Source organism: Manis javanica, chromosome 6, assembly GCF_040802235.1.
Source record: "Manis javanica isolate MJ-LG chromosome 6, MJ_LKY, whole genome shotgun sequence".
Lineage (NCBI taxonomy): Eukaryota > Metazoa > Chordata > Mammalia > Pholidota > Manidae > Manis > Manis javanica.
The window spans coordinates 108,359,532-108,379,230 of NC_133161.1; the positions used below are offsets into that span (position 1 = coordinate 108,359,532).

At 43.8% G+C, this 19,699-nt stretch overlaps 1 protein-coding gene across 5 annotated transcripts in view; it reads left to right on the top strand.

Annotated features, from left to right (window-relative positions):
- The window catches only part of NUDCD3 (NudC domain containing 3), an 83,754-nt gene that overhangs the window by 18,673 nt on the left and 45,382 nt on the right, over window positions 1–19,699 (top strand). For all 5 annotated transcript variants that reach the window (XM_036990920.2, XM_036990921.2, XM_036990922.2 and 2 more), the window contains exon 2: window positions 16,597–16,898. In XM_036990920.2, the coding sequence (XP_036846815.1) occupies window positions 16,597–16,898 (302 nt within the window). The remainder of the gene's footprint in view (window positions 1–16,596; window positions 16,899–19,699) is intronic.

Below are 19,699 nucleotides of genomic sequence, written 5' to 3' on the forward strand. Positions count from 1 at the left end.
ATAATGGATATTGTCCAACTGTACTTGAACAGTCTGGGAGAAATCAGACAAATTAAAACAACCCATTCCTGGGAACTATTCACATCCCATATGTTCTTTTAACAGTAGATAGTCTGTAGTTGTAAGATTTTGGAGGACTACAACTTGCACTTCTCCTAATTCTTGGTTGAGTTCCAACAGTATAGATCCAATCAAATTTGTCATTTTACTATATGCACAGGCCAGCTTAGATATCTCCTTCTTCATTCCAATGGCAAGTCCAGGAACCAGTGGGATGAATGCAGCTACAGCTGCAGCATCGCCTGGATCTTTGTTGAGGTTTTTTGATGATCATCTTCTGGTATGTCTCTTCCAGAGAGTGCTGATGTTGGAAGTTCTTCATATCATATCTTAGTTCATTTTCTGGGTAGCCAAATTAGGCTTTGATCCTCTGTATAAACACAAACAGCCCCTTTGCCCACACTTTGATATGCCCTTTATACCATTGTGTAGAACTCATTAGAGGTCACCACACAGGAACTGCTTTTTTTTATTCATTAAGAGAAAGGAATATTATCAGAAAAGTGTACATCCATAGCCGATCATCTGACACCCTTTAAGTGATATAAATTAAGGATATTTAAAGCATGCATTAATCGTTCATTTACAGTTAGTTTTATCCTATCAGGGAGTAATCCCCCTTCTCTTTCTTTTTATTTATTTATTTATTTTTTAATTTTATATTTTTGTTATCTTTAATCTACACTTACATGAAGAATATTATGTTTACTAGGCTCTCCCCTATACCAGGTCCCCCCTATAAACCCCTTTACAGTCACTGTCCATCAGCATAGCAAAATGTTGTAGAATCACTACTTGTCTTCTCTGTCTTGTACAGCCCTCCCCTTTCTCCCACCCCCCCGTATGCATGCTAATATTAATACCCCTCTTCTTCCCCCTCCTTATCCCTCCCTGCCCACTCATCCTCCCCAGTCCCTTTCCCTTTGGTACCTGTTAGTCCATTCTTGGGTTCTGTGATTCCACTGCTGCTTTGTTCCTTCAGTTTTTCCTTTGTTCTTATACTCCACAGATGAGTGAAATCATTTGGTATGTCTCTTTCTCCGCTTGGCTTATTTCACTGAGCATAATACCCTCCAGCTCCATCTATGTTGCTGCAAATGGTAGGATTTTCTCTCTTATGGCTGAGTAGTATTCCATTGTGTATATGTACCACATCTTCTTTATCCATTTATCTACCGATGGACATTTAGGTTGCTTCCAATTCTTGGCTATTGTAAATAGTGCTGCGATAAACATAGGGGTGCATCTGTCTTTCTCAAACTTGATTGCTGCGTTCTTAGGGTAAATTTCTAGGAGTGGAATTCCTGGGTCAAATGGTAAGTCTGTTTTGAGCATTTTGATGAACCTCCATACTGCTTTCCACAATGGTTGAACTAATTTACATTCCCACCAGCAGTGTAGGAGGGTTCCCCTTTCTCCACAGCCTCGCCAACATTTGATGTTGTTTGTCTTTTGGATGGCAGCCATCCTTACATGTGTGAGGTGATACCTCATTGTAGTTTTAATTTGCATTTCTCTGATAATTAGCGATGTGGAGCATCTTTTCATGTGTCTGTTAGCCATTTGCATCTCTTTTTTGGAGAACTGTCTGTTCAGTTCCTCTGCCCACTTTTTAAATGGATTATTTGATTTTTGTTTGTTGAGGTGTGTGAGCTCTTTATATATTTGGGACGTCAAGCCTTTATTGGATCTGTCATTTACAAATATATTCTCCCATACTGTCAGGTTCCTTTTTGTTCTATTGATGGTGTCTTTTGCTGTACAGAAGCTTTTCAGCTTAATATAGTCCCACTTGTTCATTTTTGCTGTTGTTTTCCTTGCCCAGGGAGATATGTTCAAGAAGAGGTCACTCATGTTTATGTCTAAGAGGTTTTTGCCTATGTTTTTTTCCACGAGTTTAATGGTTTCATGACTTACATTCAGGTCTCTGATCCATTTTGAATTTACTTTTGTATATGGGGTTAGACAATGGTCCATTTTCATTCTCCTACATGTAGCTGTCCAGTTTTGCCAGCACCATCTGTTGAAGAGACTGTCATTTTGCCATTGTATGTCCATGGCTCCTTTATCAAATATTAATTGACCATATATGTTTGGGTTAATGTCTGGAGTCTCTAATCTGTTCCACTGGTCTGTGGCTCTGTTCTTGTGCCAGTACCAAATTGTCTTGATTACTATGGCTTTATAATAGAGCTTGAAATTGGGGAGTGAGATCTCCCCTACTTTATTCTTCTTTCTCAGGATTGCTTTGGCTGTTCGGGGTCTTTGGTGGTTCCATATGAACTTTTGAATTATTTGTTCCAGTTCATTGAAGAATGTTGCTGGTAATTTGAGAGGGATTGCATCAAATCTGTATATTGCTTTGGGCAGGATGGCCATTTTGATGATACTGATTCTTCCCAGCCATGAGCATGGGATGAGTTTCCATTTATTAGTAACGTCTTTTATTTCTCTTAAGAGTGTCTTGTAGTTTTCAGCGTATAGGTCTTTCACTTCCTTGGTTAGGTTTATTCCTAGGTATTTTATTCTTTTTGATGCTATTGTGAATAGAATTCTTTTCCTGATTTCTCTTTATATTAGTTCATTGTTAGTGTATAGGAAAGCTACGGATTTCTGTGTGTTAATTTTGTATCCTGCAACTTTGCTGAATTCTGATATTAGTTATAGTAGTTTTGGAGTAGAGTCTTTAGAGTTTTCTATGTACAATATCATGTCATCTACAAATAGTGACAGTTTGACTTCTTCTCTACCAGTCTGGATTCCTTGTATTTCTTTGTTTTGTCTGATTGCCATGGCTAGGACCTCCAGTACTACACTGAATGACAGTGGGGAGAGTGGGCATCCCTGTCTTGTTCCCGATCTCAGAGGAAAAGCTTTCAGCCTCTTACTGTTCAGTATGATGTTAGCTGTGGGTTTATCATATATGGCCTTTATTATGTTGAGGTACTTCCCCTCTATGCCCATTTTGTTGAGAGTTTTTATCATGAATTGATGTTGAATTTTGTCAAATGCTTTTTCAGCATCTATGGAGATGATCATGTGGTTTTTGTCTTTTTTTTTGTTGACATGGTGGATGATGTTGATGGATTTTCGAATGTTGTACCATCCTTGCATCCCTGGGATGAATCCCACTTGGTCATGCTGTACGATCCTTTTGATGTAGTTTTGAATTCAGTTTGCTAATATTTTATTGAGTATTTTTGCATCTACATTCATCAGGGATATTGGTCTGTAATTTTCTTTTTTGGTGGGGTCTTTGCCTGGTTTTGGTATTAGGGTGATGTTGGCTTCATAGAATGAGTTTGGGAGTATTCCCTCCCTTCTATTTTTTGGAAAACTTTAAGGAGAATAGGTATTATGTGTTCTCTGTGTGTCTGATAAAATTCAGAGGTAAATCCGTCCGGCCCGGGTGCTTTGTTCTTGGGTAGTTTTTTGATTACCATTTCAATTTCTTTGCTCGTAAGTGGTTTGTTTAACTTTTGTGTTTCTTCCTTGGTCAATCTTGGAAGGTTGTATTTCTCTAGGAAGTTGTCCATTTCTTCCAGGTTTTCCAGCTTGTTGGCATATAGGTTTTCATAGTAGTCTTTAATAATTCTTTGTATTTCTGTGGAGTCTGTCAAGATTTTTCCATTCTCATTTCTGAATCTGTTGATTTGTGTTGATTCTCTTTTTCTCTTAATAAGTTTAGCTAGAGGCTTATCTATTTTGTTTATTTTCTCAAAGAACCAACTCTTGGTTTCATTGACTTTTTCTATTGTTTTATTCTTCTCAATTTTGTTTATTTCTTCTCTGATCTTTATTATGTCCCCCCTTCTGCTGACTTTAGGCCTCATTTGTTCTTCTTTTTCCAGTTTCGGTAATTGTGACTTTAGACTATTCATTTGGGATTGTTCTTCCTTCTTCACGTGTGCCTGGTTCGCTATATACTTTCCTCTTAAGACTGCTTTCGCTGCATCCCCAGAAGTTGGGGCTTTGTGTTGTTGTTGTCATTTGTTTCCATATATTCCTTGATCTCTATTTTAATTTGTTCATTGATCCATTGATTATTTAGGAGCATGTTGTTAAGCCTCCATGTGTTTGTGAGCCTTTTTGTTTTCTTTGTAGAATTTCTAATTTTATACCTTTGTGGTCTGAAAAGTTGGTTGGTAGAATGTAAAAATTTTGGAATTTACTGAGGCTCTTTTTGTGAGCTACTATGTTGTCTATTCTGGAGAATATTCCATGTGCACTTGAGAAGAATGTGTATCCTGTTGCTTTTGGATGTAGAGTTCTATAGATGTCTATTACATCCATCTGCTCTACTCTGTTGTTCAGTGCTTCTGTGTCCTTACTTATTTTCTGGCTGGTGTATCTATCCTTTGGGGTGGGTGGTATGTTGAAGTCTCCTAAAATGAATGCGTTGCAGTCTGTTTCCCCCTTTAGTTCTGTTAGTATTTGTTTCACAAATGCTTGTGCTCCTCTGTTGGGTGCATATATATTTAGAATGGTTATATCCTCTTGTTGGACTGAGCCCTTTATCCTTATGTAGTGTCCTTCTTTATCTCTTGTTACTTTCTTTGTTTTGAAGTCTATTTTGTCTGATATTAGTACTGCAGCCCCTGCTTTCTTCTCGCTGTTGTTTGCCTGAAATATGTTTTTCCATCCCTTGACTTTTAGTCTGTACATGTCTTTGGGTTTGAGGTGAGTTTCTTATAAGCAGCATATAGATGGGTCTTGCTTTTTTATCCATTCTATTACTCTGTGTCTTTTGATTGATGCATTAAGTCCATTTACATTTAGGGTTACTATTGAAAGATATGTACTTATTGCCATTGCAGGCTTTAAATTCGTGGTTACCAAAGGTTCAAGGTTAGCCTCTTTAGTATCTTTCCGCCTAACTTAGCTTGCTTATTGAGCAGTTATATACACTGTCTGGTGATTCTTTTCTTCTCTCCCTTCTTATTCCTCCTCCTCCATTCTTCATATGTTGGGTGTTTTGTTCTGTGCTCTTTCTAGGAGTGCTCCCATCTAGAGCAGTCCCTGTAAGATGCCCTGTAGAGGTGGTTTGTGGGAAGCAATTCCCTCAGCTTTTGCTTGTCTGGGAATTGTTTAATCCCACCATCATATTTAAATGATAGTCATGCTGGATACAGTATCCTTGGTTCAAGGCCCTTCTGTTTCATTGCATTAAATATATCATGCCATTCTCTTCTGGCCTGTAGGGTTTCTGTCGAGAAGTCTGATGTTAGCCTGATGGGTTTTCCTTTAAAGGTGACCTTTTTCTCTCTAACTGCCTTTAAAACTCTTTCCTTGTCCTTGATCTTTGCCATTTTAATTATTATCTGTGTTGGTGTTGTCCTCCTTGGATCCTTTCTGTTGGGGGTTCTTTGTATTTCCGTGGTCTGTTCGATTATTTCCTCCCCCAGTTTGGGGAAGTTTTCAGCAATTATTTCTTCCAAGGTACTTTCCATCCCTTTTCCTCTCTCCTTCTTCTGGTACCCCTTTAATACGGATATTGTTCCTTTTGGATTGGTCACACAGTTCTCTTAATATTGTTTAATTCCTGGAGATCCTTTTATCTCTCTCTATGTCAGCTTCTATGCGTTCCTGTTCTCTGGTTTCAATTCCATCAATGGCCTCTTGCATCTTATCCATTCTGCTCATAAATCCTTCCAGAGTTTGTTTCATTTCTGTAATCTCCTTTCTGGCATCTGTGATCTCCCTCCAGACTTCATCCCTTAGCTCTTGCATATTTCTCTGCATCTCTGTCAGCATGTTTATGATTTTTATTTTGAATTCTTTGTCAGGAAGACTGGTTCGGTCTGTCTCTTTCTCTGGTGTCTGTGATCTTGGTTTGCCTGTAAGTTTGCCTTTTCATGGTGATAGCAATAGTTTGCAGAGCTGGGACTAGTGACGGCTGGAAGAAGTTCCCTTCTTGTTGGTTTGTGGCCTTCCTCTCCTGGGAGAATAGCGACCTCTAGTGGCTTGTGCTGGGTGGCTGCACACAGACAGGGCTTCTGCTTCCTGCCCGGCTGCTATGGAGTTTATCTCCGCTTTTGCTGTGGGCATGGCCTGGCTCGGGCTGCTGCTCCAAAGTGGTGGAGTTGCGTTGGAGGGGGAGTGGCCGGGAGGCTATTTATCTCCATAAGGGGCCTCCTTGCTCCATGCAGCCCAGGGGATAAGAGTGCCCAGAGATCCCCAGATTCCCTACCTCTGGACTAAGTGTCCCGCCCTGCCCTTTTAAGACTTCCAAAAATCACCCACCAAAACAAAACAATGACCACACACACGAAAAAAAAGCCACTCATTTTTCTTTATTCTCCAGCGCCAGCCTCGGGCCACTCACCAGACTTGCTGCCCAGTTTACCTAGTATTGGGGTCCGTATCCCTTTAAGACTTCCAAAAAGCGCTCGCCAAAACAAAACAACAACAACAGCAAAAAAAATGGCCACTCGCTTTTCTTTTGTTCTCCAGCACTGGCCTCCAATACCTGCTCGCCGGTTTTGCTGCCCTGTTTCCCTAGTATTGGGGTCCCTGTCCCTTTAAGTCTTCCAAAAAGCACTCGCCACAACAACACAACAACAACAACAACAACAACAACAAGATGGCTGCTCGATTTTCTTTTGTCCTCCGGTGCTGGCCTCTGGTACCCGCTCACTGTTCTTGCTCCCCTGTTTCCCTAGTATCCAGGGCCGTGTGCATGCACTGTGTCTGCGCTCTGGTCTGGATGGCTGGGTCTGGGTGTTCAGCAGTCCTGGGCTCCTTATCCCTCCCGCTCTGACTTCTCTCCTCCCGCTGGGAGCTGGGGGGAGGGGCGCTCGGGACCCGCTGGGCCGAGGTTTGTATCTTACCCCCTTTGCAAGGCGCTGGGTTCTCGTAGGTGTTGATGTGGAATGGATGTTGTCCTGTGTCCTCTGGTCTTTATTCTAGGAAGAGTTGTCTTTGTTCTATTTTCATAGATGTATGTGGTTTTGGGAGGAGATTTCCGCTGCTCTACTCATGCCGCCATCCTAATGTTCAGACACTCTTACATGTTAAGAGTAAGAGTGCCTGGCTTAAGAAGGTGGGGTTGGGGAGCAGGGCAGAGGGAAGGGGAAGACACACCAAAGATGACCCAAGATTTCGTACTTGGGTGGCTGCAGCAACAGTAATGCATTAACTGAACTGTCACTTGAGGGGAAAGCTTGGATTTGGATTGCTGATGGAAGCCTGCCCACAGGCAGTTGGAATCATGGCATGGGGTCCTGCCGGAGATGGAGGAAGCAGTGTGGTTTGAGGGAGGGAAAAGCCGAGGGTGGAGGACAGCCCTTTGGAGAATGATCCTAGTGCAAGATTGGTGGGAATTGGGGGCTGTGAGAGTGGTGGGGGTGCAGGCAGTGGGCAGGGCAGTGAGCTTCACAAAAATCCAGCAGGTTACAAGGCGTGCACTGTTTTCTGAAAGTGATTTGCAACCACCAGCATTCCTGCGGAATTTAAATCTTCTGACTTAAAAAATACCAGCATTTCCTGGTATTTCGGTTGGGTATATCAGGGTAGGTCCTAGGGAGCTGTTCTCATACCCCTGAGGCACCTGGCAGGATGCTTGCCCAGGTGCATGTGGTGTGGGGCAGGGGTTTTGTTGGAGGGTGCACTTAGGGCCTGAGTCAGGTGGAGTGCGGTGTGGTCTACTGATCTCACCCCTTCAGGATGGCAGAGACGCACCCTGCAGTGGGCAGCTTGGAGTCTCTTCAGAGCACAGACAGAGAGAGTTGGATAGGAGTGTTGGGAGGCTCTGTTCTGGAATTCAGGTTTTTCACTCTTTGGGGTGTGGAATATTGGTGTAACAGAAAGCTTCTCAGACTCTACCACCCAATTCTAAGGGTCTGCACCACTTGGCCGCACAGTGAAGGCCCGGCCACACAATGAAGACCCCGTCATAGCAAAGGTACGTGAACCTCAAGTTCCCTCCATGAAGCATTAGGATGTCTGCAGGAAAAAGTCGTTTAGAATCTCACTTCACCCGTTTCAGGTTTTCAGGTTTTCAGGTGGCTTTGTTTAACCTGGGGTCTGCTTTGGGAAGCCTGCCTGGGGGTAGTTCCCCCAGGAGAATCAGGAAAGCCGGCTGTGCCTTCCTGCCATCGTTGAGTAGTCTTGGGAGGCTCGCTCTCCTGGGTCAGTTGTGCAGGCTGGTTGGCAGGGGGCGGTTAAAGCTGTCCCAGCTCCAAGAGCCTGGGATTCTGGAATGAGTGCTGAAGCAGCAAATGCCTGGAGTGGGACATGGGTGGCCATTGGGAGGCGGGTGCTGAGGCAGCGAGGCATGGGCGTGGGGCTCCGTGGGTCCCTGGGTAGCAGAGCACCTTGCCGTGGCCATTTTTGTGGAGTTAAGATTAAGGGGTAGGGGACAGGGGGCATCAGGAGGCTCTGACTCTGAGGGCTGGGGTCTGGTGTCTGGGCGTCAGTGTGGAGGAGTGCTTACACGTTCCCAGGTCCCCACGGAAGCAGGAGTGGGTCTGGTCGGATGTCTGGTTCTCAGCCTTAGGGTATTTGTGTGTCCCCTGCCCACACCTCCCATGGGTGTTGGGGCTTCCATGTAAGTGTGCTCTCGGTCACTAGAGGACCGCGGGCTACACACTTCACATCTGAGCTTAGTGCTTCCTCATTGAAAAGTTGTGCTATCTTCCTCACAGCATTTTCACACGGGCTCTGGGAGAATGAAGACATTTGACCGGGTTTGGTATGTCAGTACCATTTCTGTCTGTCTCCTGTTCAGTGCACCATTTCTGTCTGTCTCCTGTTCAGTGCACACGACTGCTTACTATTTATCTACATTCTAGCCCTTTGGAAAGTGATTCCTACCTACTTAAAATTTTTTATTTTATTGAGACTAATTTTTTAGAGCAGTTTTAGGTTTAAAACAAAATTGAGGGGAAGGTGCAGAGGTTTCCCATATACTCCCTGCTCCCCCCAGAGCCTACTCCTTTATCAACACCCCCCACCCCAGAGGGTTGCGTTTGTTACAATTGATGGACCTACACTGGCACATCATAGTCACTCAGACTCTTGTTCCAATTAATGGATCACTGTTAGTGTTGTCAAGATGTTAGTTACTTACTTTTTTTGTGTGTGTGGTATCATTGATATACAATCACATGAGCAACATTGTGGTGACTACATCCCCCCATTATCAAGTCCCCAACACATACCCCATTACAGTCACTGTCCAGCAGCATAATAAGATGCTATAGAATCACTACTTGTCTTCTCTGTGCTATACTTCCTTCCCTTTGTCACCCCTACATTACTTGTGCTAATCATAATGCGCCTTATACCCTTATCCCTCCCTTCCTACCCACCCTCCCCAGTCCCTTTCCCTTTGGTAACTGTTAGTCCATTCTTGGGTTTTGTGAGTCTGCTGCTGTTTTGCCTCTTCAGTTTTGCTTGGTTGTTATATTCCACATTTGATACTTGTCTTTCTCCACCTGGCTTATTTCACTGAGCGTAATACCCTCTAGCTCCATCCATCTTGTTGTAAATGATAGTATTTGTTTTCTTCTTACAGCTGAATAATAGTCCATTGTGTATATACACCACATCTTCTTTATCCATTCATGTACTGATGGACACTTAGGTTGCTTCCATTTCTTGACTACTGTAAATAGTGCTGTGATAAACATAGGGGTGCATATGTCTTTTTAATCTGGGATCCTGTATTCTTAGGGTAAATTCATAGGAGTGAAATGGTATTTCTATTTTGAGTTTTTTGAGGAACCTGCATACTGCTTTCCACAATGGTTGAACTAGTTTACATTTCCACCAACTGTAGGAGGGTTCCCCTTTCTCCACAACCTCGCCAACATTTGTTATTGTTTGTCTTTTGGATGGAGGTGATCTTTAGTGCTGTGAGGTGATACCTCATTGTGGTTTTAATTTGCATTTCTCCGATGACTAGTGATGTGGAGCATCTTTTCATGTGTCTGTTGGCCATTTGCATTTCTTTGGAGAACTGTTCAGCTCCTCTACCCGTTTTTTAATTGGCTTGTTTGCTTTTTGTTTGTTGAGGTGTGTGAACTCTTTATATAATTTGGATGTCAACCCCTTATCAGATATGTCATTTATGAATATATTCTCCCATGCTGTAAGATATCCTTTGCTATACAGAATGGTGTCCTTTGCAGTATGGAGCATTTTAGTTTGATATAGTCCCACTTGTTCATTTTTGCTTTTGTTTCCCTTTCCCAGAGAGATATGTTCATGAAGAAGTTGCTCATGTTTATGTCCAAGAGATTTTTGCCTGTTTTTTCCTAAGAGTTTTATGGTTTAATGACTTACATTCAGGTCTTTGATCCATTTCGAATTTACTTTTGTATATGGGGTTAGACAATGATCCAGTTTCATTCTCTTACATGTAGCTGTCCAGTTTTGCCAACACCAGCTGTTGAAGAGGCTGTCGTTTCCCCATTGTATATCCATGGCTCCTTTATCATATATTAATTGACCATATATGCTTGGGTTAATATGTGGACTCTCTAGTCTGTTCCATTGGTCTCTGGGTCTGTTCTTGTGCCAGTACCAAATTGTCATGATTACTGTAGCTTTGAAGTAGAGCATGAAGTTGGGGAATATAATCCCCCCAGCTTTATTCTTCCTTCTCAGGATTGCTTTGGCTATTCGGGGTCTTTTGTGGTTCCATATGAATTTAGAACTATTTGTTCCAATTCATTGAAGAATGCTGTAGGTATTTTGACAGGGATTGCACTGAATCTGTAGATTGTTTTAGGCAGAATGGCCATTTTGACAATGTTAATTCTTTCTACTCAAGCGCATGGGATGAATTTCCATTTATTAGTGTCCTCTTTAATTTATCTCAACAGTGTCTTGTAGTTTTCAGGGTATAGGTCTTTCACTTCCTTGGTTAGGTTTATTCCTAGGTATTTTATTCTTTTTGATGTAATTGTGAATGGAATTGTTTTCCTGAGTTCTCTTTCTGCTATTTCATCGTTAGTGAATAGGAATGCAATAGATTTCTGTGTATTAATTTTGTATCCTGCAACTTTGCTGCATTCAGCTATTAGATCTAGTAGTTTTGGGGTGGATTCTTTAGGGTTTGTTATGTACAGTATTATGTCATCTGCAAACAGGGACAGTTTAACTTCTTCCTTGCCAATCTGGATGCCTTTTATTTCTTTGTGTTGTCTGATTGCCATGTTTAGGACCTCCAGAACTATGTTGAATAAAAGCAGGAAGAGTGGGCATCCTTGTCTTGTTCCTGATCTTAATGGAAAAGCTTTCAGCTTCTTGCTGTTAAGTCTGATGTTGGCTGTGGGTCATGTATGGCCTTTATTATGTTGAGGTACTTGCTCTCTATACCCATTTTGTTGGGACTTTTTATCATGAAAGGGTGTTGAATTTTGTCAAATGCTTTTTCAGTATCTATGGAGATGATCGTGTGACTTGTCCTTTTTTTATTGATATAGTGGATGATGTTGGTAGATTTTTGAATGTTGTACTGTCCTTGCATCCCTGGGATGAATCCCACTTGATCGTGATGTATGATCCTCTTGGTGTATTTTTGAATTTGGTTTTCTAATACTTTGTTGAGTATTTTTGCATCTGTGTTCATCAGGGATATTGGTCTGTAGTTTTTTTGTTGTGTCTTTGCTTGGTTTTTGTATTAGAGTGATGCTGGCTTTAAGGAATGAGTTTGGAAGTATTTCCTCATATGCTACTTTTTGGAAAACTTTAAGGAGAATGGGTATTATGTCTTCTCTAAATGTCTGATAAAATTCAGCGGTGAATCCATCTGGTTCGGGAGCTTTGTTCTCAGGTAGTTTTTTGATTACCGATTCAATTTCATTGCTGGTAACTGGTCTGTTCAGATTTTCTGTTTCTTCCTTGGTCAGCCTTGGAAGGTTGTATTTTTCTAGAAACTTGTCCATTTCTTCTAGGTTATCCAGCTTGTTAGCACATAATTTTTCAAAGTATTCTCTAATAATTCTTTGTATTTCTGTGGTGTCCATAGTGATTTTTTCTTTCTCATTTCTGATTCTGTTTATGTGTGTAGACTCTCTTTTTTTCTTGGTAAGTCTGGCTAGGGATTTATCATTTTGTTTGCTTTCTCAAAGAACCAGCTCTTGGTTTCATTAATTTTTCTATTGTTTTATTCTTCTCAATTTTATTTATTTCATCTCTGATCTTTATTATGTCCCTCCTTCTACTGACTTTGGGGCTCATTTATTCTTCTTTTTTCTAGTTTCAATAATTGTGAATTTAGACTGTTCATTTGGGTTTGTTCTTCCTTCTTTAAATAGGTCTGGATTGCTGTATACTTTCCTCTTAGAACTGCCTTCGCTGTGTCCCACAGAAGTTGGGGCATTGGGGCATTGTGCTGTCATTGTCATTTGTCTCCAAATATTGCTTGATCTCTGTTTTAATTTGGTTATTGATCCATTGATTATTTAGGAGCATGTTGTTAAGCCTCCATGTGTTTGTGAGCCTTTTTGTTTTCTTTGTACCGTTTATTTCTAGTTTCATATCTTTGTGATCTGAGAATTTCGGTCTTTTTGAATTTGCTGAGATTCTTTTTGTGGCCTAGTATGTGGTCTATTCTGGAAAATATTCCATGTGCACTTGAGAAGAATGTGTATCCTGCTGCTCTTGGGTGGAGTGTTCTATAGATGTCTGTTAGGTCCATGTTGTCTAATGTGTTGTTCAATGCCTCTATGTCCTTACTTATTTTCTGTCTGATTGATGAGTCCTTTGGAGTGACTGGTGTGTTTAGTGTCCTAAAATTAATGCATTGCATTCTATTCCCCCCATTAATTCTGTTAGTATTTGTTTCACATATATAGGTCCTCCTGTGTTGGGTACGTATTTATAATGGTTATATCGTCTTGTTGGACTGATCCCTTTATCATTATGTAATGTCCTTCTTTATCTCATGTTACTTTCTTAGTTTTGAAGTCTATTTTGTCTGATACGAGTACTGCAACACTTGCTTTTTTCTCCTTATTGTTTGCATGAAATGTCTTTTTCCATCCGTTCAGTTTCAGTCTGTGTGTGTCTTTGGGATTGAAGTGAGTCTCCTGTAGGCAGCATAAAGATGTGTCTTACTTTTTTACCCATTCTGTAACTCTGCGCCTTTTGATTTGTGCATTTGGTACATTTACATTTAGAGTGATTATTGACAGATATGTACTTATTGCCATTGCAGGCTTTGGATTTGCGGTTACCAAAGGTTCAAGGGCAGTTTCTTTACTATCTAGCAGTCTACCTTAACTCATTTATTACTCTATTATAAACACAGTGATGATTCTTTTTTCTCTCCCTTCTTTTTCTTCCTCCTCCAATGTTTATATGTTAGGTGTCATAGTCTCTTTGTATATCCCTTGACTGACTTTGTGGGTAGCTTATTTAATTTTGCGTTTGGTTTGTATTTAGTTGGTCTGCTTCCTTTGCTGTGGTTTTATTTTCTCTGGTGACAGCTATTTAGTCTTAGGCACACTTCCAGCTAGAGCAGTCCCTTTAAAATATACTGTAGAGATGGTTGTTGAAGGTAAATTCCCTCAATTTTTTCTTATATGGGAATTGTTTAATCTCTCCTTCACATTTAAATGATAATTTTTCTAGACAGAGTATTGTTGGTTTGAGGCCATTCTGTTACATTGCATTGAACATATCATGCCACTCCCTTCTGGCCTGTAAGCTTTCTGCTGAGAAGTCTGATGATAGCCTAATGGGTTTTCCTTTATAGGTGATCTTTTTTCTCTCTCTGGCTTCTTTTAATACTCTGTTCTTGTCTTTTATCTTTGCCATCTTAATTATTATATGTCTTGGTGTTATCCTCCTTGAGTCCCTTGCGTTGGGAGATCTGTGGACTTCCATGGCCTGAGAGACTATTTCCTTCCCCAGATTGGGGAAGGTTTCACCAATTATTTCTTCACTTTTTCTTTCTCTTCTTCTGGTACTCCTATAGTGCAAATATGTTCTGTTTGGATTGGTCACACAGTTTTCTTAATATTCTCTCATTCCTAGATCCTTTTTTCTCCCTCTGTGTCAGCTTCTCTCTATTCTTGTTAGACTCTGAGATCTAGTCCATTAACTGTCTCCTCCACCTCACCTAATTTGCTTTTAAATCCCTCCATTGTTTGGTTCATTTCAGTTATCTCCTGAATTCATCCCTTAGCTCTTGAATGTTTTTCTGTAGCTCCAATAGCGTGCTTATGACTTTTATTTTGAATTCTTTTTCAGGAAGATTGGTGATTTCAGTCTCACTGAACCCTCTTGCTGGTGTTTGAGGGATTTTGGATTGAACAACTTTCTTCTGCCTTTCCGTAGTCCTGGAGTGATGGGAGTGGTTGCCGGCGAGTGGCGCGGGGGTCAGCTGAGAGAACAAAGTCCTTTCCTCCTTCCCAGTTGCTGTACCTGTCTCCGCTGTCTGTGCTGGTTAACCGCATGCAGGGAGCAGCCTGTGGGTTATTCCCCTAAACTGCCATGGGCAGGTGGCCCTCAGTATGGCCTAGGGCGATAGCGGGGGTCACAGGCGAGTGGCTCGGGATCTTCCATGAGAACAATGCCCCATTCATGCCTCCCAGTCTCAGCGCCTGTGTCTGCTGTCTGTGCCGGTTAATCTTGTGCAGGGAGCAGCCTCTGAGTCTGGGCCAGTTAGCCATGGGCAGGGAGAATCCTCTGCATTAAGCTGTGTAGTTGCCATAGGCAAGGTTGCCCTCCTGCTGGTCTGCAGCAATGGTGGGAACAGCCTGTTTGCGTGCAAGTGCCGGCCAGGGGGATGGAGCGGCAGGCTGCTTATCAAGATGAGGGGCCCTTTGTGGCTACGTTGCCAACCAGGGGGATAGGGCTCCTGAAGCTCCTGAGAGTTCCCAGCCTCCTGGGCTGAGTGTGCCAGGACAATTTTGTCCACCTGTTCCTTTTCCTAAACCTTTGCCCCTTTCAGTCTTTTAAAGCACCTGCTTTTCTTTTGTCCTAGGGCAGCCAGTTGTGGGAACCTGTTCGCAGTCTTAGTCTCAGACTTTGCTTTCAGCTACTCAAATCTTCAGAGCACCATGCAATGTGGGTCTGTGCTCCCGGTGTAGATTTCTAGGACTGGGTATTTATCCGTCCTGTGTTTCCACTAACCACCCCCAATCCCTGATTCTTTTCCTCCTGCTGGTGAGCTGGGGGTGGGGGTAGTGCTTGGGTCCCACCAGGTCACGGCTTTTTACTTTACCATTTTCTGTGAGATGTTGACTTCTCCCAGATATAGACTGGCTGGTGTACTGTTACTTCTGTTTACTCTTTTAGGAATAGTTGTATTTGCTGTATTTTAAAAATATATGTGGTTTGGGGAGGGATTTCCGCCACACTACTCATGTCGCCATCTTTTCTCCATAGTTTTTTTTTGGAGAATGTCAGAGGGTTGAAATCACCAGTCCGGAGCCTCATCAGATTGATTTCTTTCACTTAGTGGTGTCATTAAGGTTTCATAGCTTGAAAGTTTATTTTTTAAAATTTGCTGAGTAATATCCCATCATCTGGATAGGCCACAGTTTATCCATTCTCCCACTGAAGGGCATTTAGGTTGCTTCCATGTTTTTGCAACAATAAATTGAGCTGCTATAAACTTACCTATGCAGGTTTCTGTGTGAACAAGTTTTCAATCTGCTGGGTGAACACCAAGGAGTGTGTAAGAGTCTGCTTCTCCCACCTTCCTACCTCAGCTGCTGGAGGAACTTTGCTGATGCCCCACCTCTTGAGCTGGAACATTCCTTCCTGTGGAACCCAGAGCCCCTTCCTTCTAAGACACTTCCGTAGGTTTCTTCACTGGTGGTGTGCATTTGGCTCCCACTCAGTGACATTGCAGGTGTTACTGAGGCCTCCTGTCAGAGTTGTCACACGTGGTCTGTCGTGGCCATGCCGCATGTAAGGTTACGTGCTTCCTGGAGTGATGCACAAAAAATGCCGTATTTCGTGTGTACCTGTCAGGTGGAGAGCCTCATCACCTTTATGGGTGTGACTGTGTCCCAGAAAAAGATTAAGTGCTGAGTTTTGAGTTCTTAGAGGGTTGGAGGTATCATTTCAGCTTTTTGTGTTCTTGCATGTTGTAGCCACTTTGTGGCTGTTAGTGGAATAAAAATCCCAAATAAGACCCAAACCAGCCCCAGCCGTGCAATGTGGGAAGATGGCAGCATTCCAGTAGTCTGTTCGTATTTGTGGATTGTAATTCACCTGGATTCCCATCCTCCCTTCTGAGCCTCAGCACTGGTACCTCGAGAGCATGAAGGACCAGGACTGTGTTTTTTGCTTGTGAACAGGATTGTCTGGGAGCTGTAAAAACAATGACAGATGAGACCACTGAGTTAGGCATCCTTCATGTTCCAGGGCTGGGCTTAAGGGTACGTAAATGCTATGAGCCTGGCTTGTGAGGTTTCATTTGTGTGAAGTGCATTTCCATTTTGCTGATGGTAGTGTGTGCCAGCCTATTGCTTTTTCATTCTCTGCTGACCAGGTTTTACTTTTTTTCTACAGAATGGGTGTCCTGCACCAGGCAGGTGAACTCATCACTGGATTGCTGTTTGATTTTAGGTATTCAAAACCTTTGATGAGATGGCCCGTCAGGATGATGAGAAGAGGAGAAAGGAACTGGAAGAGAAAGTCCGGAAGAAGGAGGAAAAGGAGGCCACCGCCGCTGCGGCCGAGCTGGAGCCAGTCCCAGCGCCAGTTCAGGAGGTGGAGATCGACTCCACCACAGACTCGGACAGGCCTCGGGGGCCTCTGGGCCCACAGGGCACTGTGCAGGAGGCAGCCCGCAGCTCAGAGGAGGCAGAGCTGCCGGGAGCGCCAGCTGCTGTGCCTGAAGCCCCGAGGGGACCACTGGTTCTTCCTGGGTAAGGATTTCCACTTTGCAGCCTTTTTTCCCTGGGCATCTGCTGGTTGGGTTTGCCCTCAAGTACTGTTCATGTGGTGACGCACCAATTCTCAGCATTTATTTATCTCTTCGTGTCTGTAAACTGCATTGCGGCACTTTGGTTACATAGGATGGGACATCAAGTTGCTTTGGCCTTCTTTCTGCTTTGGAGGTGGAGTATTCATGTGTCTGCAGTCGCAGAGCTAGTTGAGAGCTAGAGCCAGAGCAGCACTGGGCTCCTGGTTATGCTGAGGGACCTACTGATCCTTGGGGGCTTTGCCTCAGGGTCTTGACTCTGTGTCTTTCCCTGTAGGAGCAGTGCTGGGACATCTATCTACAGCCCTTGGTCTGAGGTGCACCTGCAGAGGAGAGGCTGTCTGATCGGGGGCCTGTGGACCCAGAGTCCCCTTAAGACTGCCACTCTGTAAATGTGGCAGTGTGCCTTCCGTGCCTCATCTTCATGAAGGGAGACAGAGATGCTTGCAGGCTGCTTCAGTACTGTGAGCCAGAGGTCCTGCAGCTGAGACAGCCAGGGCTTGGCTCAAGCCGGGTGCTGTCCTGTGCTCGCTTTGTGGGACTCTGTTCCCTTGGGTTTCTCTCTGGGTGAGAAGAACTGCTCATCCCATGTGAGCTGAGACCGAGTCTGAGAGATGGGACAGCTTGATGCCCTGGCCTCTGCTCCAGGAGAACTGGATCTCTCCCTCTGGAAGGACGGCTCCACCTCATCCCTTCTCTGTCTTAACTTCCCTTCTGCTCTTCCTTCTCCATGCACTCTCCCTCCCACCCACTGGGGGCGGCTTTGAATGGAGTTCCTGGTTGAGGAAACAACAGGAAAGTGGAGTAGGGGCAGGCCCTGCTTGTGAGGGCAGGCTTCCCTGAAGGGGAGGTTTATCCCTGGACAGCAACTTGTCCTGTTTCTGGAGACTTCCACATGGGTCCCCTCTGTCACGTAGGCCCATTCTTTGTTGTCAGACTCTTAATAGAACTCTGCTGCTGGTTCCGTTTCTTTGGTTGAACCCTGATGTACACAGGTATTCTCATGATTGAGCGCTGTGAGTAAAGCAGGCTTCAAATGAATAACAAATTTGGAAAACATAAGGTGCATGCAGCAAAAAAGCCTGGCATGAACTAGATTATTGACAGTGGCTTTCACAATGTGGTGGGTACCAAGTGTTTTTATTGTCATCTTTGGCCCTGACTACGTTTTCCTAATATTTCTGCAGTGAGCATACATTTTGTTTTACTAACTTTTTTGTATTTTTGTAATTTCTGAAAGCTTTATTAGAAGAGGGGGTTTGTTTGATTTTGAGGAAGAGACTAGAATAGCTGCCTCATTGTCCCACAGAGACCCCATTATTTACTTCTGAACCAGTGGGTTGTGCTCTGGGTTATAGTTGGTTAGTTTCTGAGTCCACCACAGTGTTAGTGTGGAGAGGAGCCTCGGGCGCATTCTCGATGGCAGAGGCAAGTGGTGCATGACCAGCGCTTCTGAGAACTGGGGGTTTTGTGGCCTTGTGGTGTGACTGGCTTTCCATGAGCAGGACAGGAGGCTCGGTACGGACCGCGTTCTGTGGGGAGTGCTGTGGCTAGTCTGGCGGTAGAGTGTGAAAGCCTGCCTGTCCCCATTGCCCCTTGGGACACTCTTGTTAGTCCCAGGATCACTTATCCTGTAAACTGCAGACCTGGAATTCTTTTAACCAAGTCATTCAAGGAGGCTGCTCTTTAGGTCCTTGGCACCCTATCCAAACCAGGTACCTAGGATCCAGGTCTGCAACACTTCATTTCAAATAACTCCCGTTTGCTGCCGATTTGCTGGTGGTTCTGCCCCCTGTTTGGTAGTGGTGATGGCAGACTCTCTTCTCTGAGTCTACAGAGAGTCACACACATTTGTTTAATTCAAACAAATTCAGCATAGAAATGGAATAATGGAATAAGGTAACAAAAATGTATGTATCTGTATTTTACATGTGTATTTTTAGAATAGGTTGTTTGTTGTATATGGGATGATTTGCCTAACAGGACAGGTCGCTGTTGTGGAGCAGTTCAGTGTTGACAGATGCAGAGCCAAAGGCCATTCCAGTGAGGATGCGGAGGCCCTGCAGCTCCAGTCTGGCTTCCTCTCTGGAGTCATCCCCTGCTCCCCCAGGTCCTGCCCACTGTGGGTCTGCCTACTGCCTAGTGGACCCACATTCACTTACATATAATGATATACAGATTGTGTACTGGTTTTGGGGTGACAGGCATTTGAGGGGATTCTAATTTCCCTGTCACCCTGACTTTGTCCTTGTTCCTGCTCTTCTGTCACTGTCAGGAGCAGAGATGCCCCTATGCCAGTGCTTCAAATGCCCTTGTATCCCTTAGAGGAGAGAGAGAATGTGGGCCCTCTGCCATCTCCTCGCCCTCATGAGGCAGCATTGGGAAGGTGCCTGTGGTCTGTGGAGCGTCAGAGTGAGTGGGTGCAGAGTCAAGGTGAGGCCAGTGTGGGCGCAGCTGCCGAGGGGCTCTGTGTTTACGTGGAGGCGGCCAGGACTGTAGGAGGACAGCGGGGCACAGAACAAACTACCCCCGTCACATCACTGCCCCGGCCACTGTCAGGTGCTTCTCAGAGCTGCCCTCCCTGGGTTCTCTCTAGGGTGCCATCTGGGGTCTGGCTCTGCGTCGCTGCACTGGGTCCTGGAGTTCACCTCCTGATGGGCAGGTTCTGCTGTAGGTGACACCGTGGTGACTGCATTTGCTGGTGCTGGGATGTTCCTGAAAATGTACAAACAGCTGTGCCCCTTG